The sequence below is a fragment of the Delphinus delphis genome, chromosome 9 (genome assembly GCF_949987515.2).
Source record: "Delphinus delphis chromosome 9, mDelDel1.2, whole genome shotgun sequence".
NCBI lineage: Eukaryota > Metazoa > Chordata > Mammalia > Artiodactyla > Delphinidae > Delphinus > Delphinus delphis.
Window position 1 is genome coordinate 82,991,258 of NC_082691.1, and position 6,940 is coordinate 82,998,197.

Here is a 6,940-nt window from a genome sequence, read left to right on the forward strand (position 1 = left end):
GGTCAGACCTCTTGGGACAGCTCATTAAAAGATCTTCTCAAACATCATGTCACCGTCTTTCCTCCATCTGAGGGCATCCTCTTTTTAAAACTACCATAACATATTCCTCTCAATAATGGCCCATACCTTCCTCTGAAATAATGACAATTAACTACCCCGTAAGTTAAACTTTTGGCTTTCCACTGAACTAAATCCTCAGGAAGTGTTTACTTCTAACTAAGAAAGTGAAGAAATACCAACCACTTTTGACATGACAGTCTGAAAAATAAGTTGCATGGGAAAAGTTCCTGGCAAAATAAAGTTGAAATTTTTCAATTAATGCAACTTATCTGAATTTGTGTTAATGAGGGAGAAAAAGCAGAAAAGTTCCAACACATATTTAAAAGTTCAACTCTGGAAAACCTCTTTAAAAAGACTAATAAAGTATCTAGAAAACTTTAATTACCAGAATATATACTTTATAAATAAGGTATGGTCACAAATTATCTTACTTGTTTACTCACGTCTATCTCTTCCCACTCAAACGTTCCATGAGGGGGTGAGCTTATCTGTTTTGTTCACCACTTATATCCCCATTGCCTTGAATAGTGCCTAGCCCCTAACCGGTGCTCCATAAAGATTTGTCAAAGAGATAAAGAAATGAGTGACCAAATAAATTTCTTCCTAAATAAGAAGTTTTAATATGATGATTTAATTAACTAATGCAACTCAAATGACTTCTCAGAAAAAAATGGAATAAAAAGACAGTGGAACACAAGTATAAGAAGTCATTCACAGCTTTGTACTTCAAAACTAGCAAAAATCCATTCAACATTTGGCAAAACGTTAAGTGATATATCATCACTTCAAAGATACAAAATATGCAGCAGAAAGGATGGTGAAAGGTAGGTAGATCAGGAACAGTTGAATAAACACTGGATTCCACCCTGGGATTGCCTGTTTTACTAGAAGAGGTATTATTTTCAGCGAATCAGTGGGGATAGGGTCATAGTACAAATTTTATTCTCATGTGTACCAAAGTGTTCCGAAAATAGTTCTTCCCCTTTTACCATTGCCATTTTTTCCCATTATACAAAAAAAGTACTCTACTTTACATGAACTCTACTGTGACAAAACCAAGTACATTAGTGCAGTTAAAATACTCCAACAAAAAAACAAGCAAAAGTATTAAAAAGTCCTAATAACTTTTAGGTCAAAAATAATGATAAACAACTGCCTTTGAACTGTAACAGAAGAGCCCTTAGTTGGTTTAGTGACTGTGTATTCAAGGATTCCCTTTTTAAGCTGTATCTCTAAATGGTTGTGACAAAGCACATCATACTTCTAATAAGCAGAGAAACTATTAAGAGTTTATATATCACATTTATTAAAGTGTTGTAATACTCTTCATGAGCCTTCAAAAAGCAACTTCTTCATTTCATAAATTCAACTCGAAAGAGTTCCACTGAACAAACTATCCTAAAAATATTTATGTATTCTATCTAAATATTCAGATTTTGCAACAATGTGCTCTGTCCAAGAAATTTCTTTAAGAGGTTCCACTTAACAAAACCTGATTCTTCCAACAAGTTGACTTCAGCAAACTTTTCTTAGCCCAAACTAAACTCATTTTTAAGTTTAAGCATTATTCTGTCTCTAAGCACTATCAAAGCACGAGAAACTTTGTTTTTAAAAATTTACATGAAACAGCTTCCTCGAAGATAATGCCAGTATTCTACTACCCATTTTTTCCTTTCTCTTCAGTTTTAAACATTCACAGAGCATGAGGGTATACTACTAACTGCAGGCTGCCTTGAAAGAAAAGGAAAGGGGATTGAGTAATTGATCTTGTGGAAAAGATTTAAGGTGACACTTGCAGTACTTTTTTTAAGAGATCAAGCAGGGGAGATCTCTTGTTTGTACAAGCTTTTAGCTTCATAACTGGTTTTATGCTGGGGGAAATTATAGCCTGCTTAGTTAGGAATGTCTTCTTGGGCAGGAGGTAAGGAGAACTAAAAGAAAACAGAAGGCAGAGCGGCTCTGGTGGAGGGCAAAGTAACTGAAGAAAGGCGTATACCTGGTTCACAGCATCCGTGATGATGGTGGTCAGTCTGACAGTATTTGTCCCTTAAAGGCATTTTCAGTGGGCGCGACCTACTTTCCTTTCACTGTAAGAAGCTCTTCATTGCGGCTTGGCTGTTGAAAGAAGCACAAACCCGTCACTCAGCCTGAACTTCCTGGGGGGGTTCTGGCTGCATTTTCCAGAAACGTTCCCCTCACCCGCCCTCCGCTTGCCCTCCGCTTGCCCTCCACAGCCCTGCACCCTCCTCTCGAACTGAGAAAGAAAAACGCACGAAGGCTTCTTCAGCCCGAACTCCCGCACAGGTTCACCGCCCTACCCGGAAACGCAGCCCCGGGCGCGCAGGGCAAGGGCCTGGCCGGCTGCGCGGGCGGCGGCGGCGGCGGTGGCGGCCTCGCCTTCCCGGGCGGGCGCGCGCGGAGACGGTGGCGCGGAGCGCAGCGGGCACGGCCGGCGCCGGGGCCCGTGGGGCGGGGGGCGCGGCGGCCGGGCGGCCGAGGTGTAGCTCCCGCCGGCGGCCGGCCCACGTCGCGCCCTCCCGCGACGCACGTGCGCCAGGGTCTCCCCGGCAGAACCCCCGTCCCCCCAACCAAGTGCGCCCAACTTACTGAACTCTTAGGGCGGGCCGACGGGCGGGCGGAAGGAAGGAAGGCAGGCCGGACGGCCGCGGGGACAGCCTGGCGTGAGAGGCGGCTTCGGGCCCCACCTGGCGCAGCCTCGCCGGACCGCGCGAAGGGACCGGGGTTCGGGCCAGACGCGCTCCCAGAGATTCCCCGCCGGCGCTGACGCGGAAGCGCCGCAGCTCACCACGTCCCTCCGCGGCCCGAGGCGACGGCTGTGGCGGCGGCTCACGGCGTCCCTCCGCGCTGTGGAGCTGGCGGGCGGGCTGACGGCGCGCGGGCGCAGGCAGTTGACAGGAGGTACCGCCCCGCAGCCGCTGCCGCCGCCACCGAAGGAGCCGGAACCGGAGCGGGCAGGACCCGAGGCGCCCCTTGCCAGGGCAACGGCTGCCGCCGGAGCCCGGCTCCCCTCAGCGCCGCTCCACCTGCGACGGTCCCTCAGGCTTTTGGAGAGGGGCGGGGAAGGATGGCGGTTTCCCCCGCCTTGGGCTCCTTTTGGTAATAGTTGTTGTTTCAGGAAACTTTATTAAGTCAGTCTCTCTCTTTCTCTGTCTGCCCCTCCACGAAGAGCCTGAGCTGCCGCCGCAGAGCGGGTAGGAAGGGGGAAGCAGAGGCTCGCCGGCTGCGACAGGGAGCGACTGACTGACCCCGGACGGAGATGGGGCGAGGGCAGGAAGTGACAAGCTCTCGGAGTGGGTGGGGGGAGTGTGGCCAGCACGCCCGGGAGCGCCGCGCGCATGCGCCCAGCCCGGCGCCCCCGACGGTGGGGTGGCGACGCTCTGCGGCCGGGCGCGGGGAGGGAGCCGGGGCGGGTGGCGCGGCCCGGGTCTCGAAGCGGCCGTACTCCCGCACGTCCCCGGCGGACTGGGAGCCGAAGTCCTGGGCTTCGCGGGCCGAGAGGTGTGAGGCCCCTGGTGCGGTGATTGCGCCCGGGAGACGGACTGCTGGGCAACCAAACTGTTGCTATCGCTTTTCTTCTTTCGGTGGAACCGAAACGGGAGGCTTGTAAAAGCAAGGGAGGGAACTGTAGGAAAAGGCTTGGCAAATGCGTAAGCCGTAAATCGTGGTGATTCCGAAAAAGTTGTCATAAATGGTACAAGTGGAACTTTTTTTTTTTAAACCCAACAATTTCCGAAGTGTGTCTCTCAGAACTTCGGGGGTTTTAGCAGGTCCTTGGGAGGAATACAACCTAGTTGGTGGAAGATCGGTATTGATTGCAGCTGCGCTCCGCTTCTGGCACCTGAAAGTGAAGTTGGGTCACGTGGGCTGTACGCACTTTTTCTCATCGGCGCTCTCTTCCAGCTTGGAAAATCCCCCAAGATCGCAGTGGTCTGTCAAATTCAGCAAACCCGTGTGCCGCTGCTCGGGGGCAGGAGAGACGCCTCCCCCGCCTTCTCCCCGACGCCTAGGATGGAATTCTTGCTCCAGAAGCAAATATGAAAATTTTAAGACAGAAGAAGCCCCTTTGCTTTGTTTATCTCCATCTCTCCCCCCCCCACCCCCAAGATCCACTTCGTAGTTAGCTTGCCAGTTTTCGGATCCCTGAAAAACAAAGTTTCGTAGATAGGCTTTTGGAAAAACAAATGAGTGACTGAAATCTATTTTCAGAATTAAAAGTTAAGTTTGTAGTAGACCCAGTAATTGATAAATTTGTTACTGTAAAAATATTGAATGGAACATTTGCATAGGTCCTAAGGGATTGTAGCAGCTTGGTTATAGGGGTGACAGGAAAAGGATAGGAAAATGAAAAACTTTTTAAAAGGAATTCCACGTACTGTACATTCTACATACTAACTGGTTACCTTAGTATGTTTGATCTCTTTATCTGTCCCATTGTCAAGAAGCAATACAAAACATCAAACTAAAATGAAATGCCACAATTTATAAACCAGTGTAAAATAAACTACGTCCACATGATGGTGTTATGAAGCCAATTTAAAAAAATCACATTTTTATAATATTGTGTGTAATATGCTTAAGCAAAAAAATAGAAAAAAATTTTAAACGTGACCCTTAACAGTGGATTTTATTTAACACTGGAGATCTTTGGTAAAATTTGAGGTGAAATATTGTCTTCACTTTTGGAAGATCTTTTCCTACTTTAATAAGCAAATTTATCATAGGTTTAAAAAATGAATATACAATTTTAAGTTTTCATAAACCTGAAAAGGCATCTCTTTGGATATGTAAGAGTTGTAAATGTTTGCTGACCAGATGTGAATAAAAAATGTTTAGTTTCCTGAGTAAATGCAGTATTATTTATATTGTACTTCAAAGTGGTCATTACTAGAGGGTCCTCAAAATTGCTTGTTAATAGAATAAGTTTTAAACAATTTTTGAAAAATTAGAATTATAGACAAGATTGTAATGTGCATGTGGGTAGAACAAATATTGAACCCTGAATCATAGAATTTTAAAGAGGAAAAGAAACCATGGAAGTTACATAGTAAACCTTACTTTATAGGCAGAAAACTGAAACCCAGATAGGTTAACTGATTTGCTGAAGGTCACACAGTAACAGAACTGGGTCTAGGACCTAGATCATTCCCTTTATAAAATAACAATGCTAGTATCTGACATGTTTTGCGTAATATGTTTTAAGCTCAAGCATTAACTCATTTAATCCTAACAACAATAAGATTTTGTTATCATTCCATTCTTCAGGGGGAGAAACTGAGGCAAAGAATAGTTAAATAACTCATCAAGGTTACAGCTGATAGGCAACTGAACCAGCATTTGAACCCAAACGGTATGGCTCTGGAACTCATGACCTTAGTCACTATGTTATGCTGGCTATATACTGTGTTGCCTACACTGTACCACAGCTGTTTTAGATCACATTGTATGTGAAAGATGAGCCAGTGGATCCTGTCATTTGTGAAAGGTATTAAAATGCCACGTACAAGTTCACGAAGCGGGAATGGAGTTGCTGAAATCACAACTGAATTTCACAGGGCCCTAGAGTTTAAAGAGACTTTGAACATCTTCTAGAATTTTCACCCTACCTCTAAAAACACTATGCACAAACCATCACAGAAAAATTGTCTTCCCTTTTCGTTGTTCACTGCAGCAACCTAGGTGATACATCATTACAGCTTTAAGGAAATTTTTGATCCTTAAAGTCTGCAAGTGCATCCTAATGATTAACCTAAGACCCTCTTACAGTTTAAAAATATTCCCTCATCTTCAAGGCTAGAGAATATATATGTGAGTGTGTGTACGTGTATATGTTACATATACACGTACACACACACACACACATACACATATATACTATTACTGCGTAGCAAACCACCCTAGAATCAGTGCCTTAAAGCCATTTTATGTGCTCTCTGGCCTTGTCTGGGATCATGCATGTAGCTGCTACAGTCATCTGGCAGCTTGACTGGGTGCACTCATGGATGGCAGCTAGTGCTGACTATTGGCTGGACCTCTCTCTCCCCTTGTAGCCTTTCATCCTCAATATTATCCTGGGCATCTTCACATTGTGGCAGCATGCCAAGCAAATACAGAGTGGGAACTGCAAGACCTCTTGAAGCAGAAACTTGGCATCACTTCCACCACACTCTATTGGTCAAAGAAAGTCAAAAGGTCAGCACATATTCAGAAACTTGGGAGATAAATTTCCCTTCTTTTTAAATTTTTTTAATTGAAGTATAGTTGATTTACAATATTGTGCCAATCTCTGCTGTATAGCAGTGACTCCGTTTTATACATATATACATTCTTTTTTTAATATTCTTTTCCATTATGGTTTATTCCAGGAGACTGGATATAGTTCCCTGTGCTATACAGTAGGACCTTGTTGTTTATGCATTCTAAATGTAATAGTTTGCATCTACCAACCCCAAATTCCCAGTCCACCCCTCTCCCTCCCTCCCTCCCCCTTGGCAACTACAAGTCTGATCTCTATGTCTGTGAGTCTCTGTTTTGTAGATAAGTTCACTTGTGCCATATTTTAAATTTCCCTCCTTGATGGGAGGAGTAGCCAAGTCACATTTCAAAGGGATACGCATATAGGAATGGAAGCAATTATTGTGATGATCTTTGCATGTAGTCTATCACAATATACAATTATTTCAAGAATGATACTAACTAAAGCTGCTGGATTGCTTTTCTTTTTCTTAATGCTTGATGATGCCTTTAAGAAGAGCATAACAAGGAAACACTAGTCAGACCAATTCTTTAAACTAAGTGGGTCAATTTGCTGGCCTTGTATAAATAAACTTTAGTGATTCCTTTACTTTCCTCATCATTTTGT

At 44.6% G+C, this 6,940-nt stretch overlaps 1 protein-coding gene across 3 annotated transcripts in view; it reads right to left on the reverse strand.

The window, feature by feature from the left end:
* ZNF800 (zinc finger protein 800) overlaps nt 1-3,316 on the reverse strand; it is a 49,430-nt gene extending 46,114 nt beyond the window's left edge. For all 3 annotated transcript variants that reach the window (XR_009520672.1, XM_060020826.1, XM_060020827.1), the window contains exons 1-2: nt 2,668-3,316; nt 2,057-2,175 (exon numbers count right to left, since the gene is read on the reverse strand). Coding sequence is in view for 2 of the 3 variants with exons in the window: in XM_060020826.1 (XP_059876809.1) it covers nt 2,057-2,117 (61 nt within the window). In the remaining variant the exon portion in view is untranslated. The remainder of the gene's footprint in view (nt 1-2,056; nt 2,176-2,667) is intronic.
* Between the last annotated feature and the right edge of the window lie 3,624 nt (nt 3,317-6,940).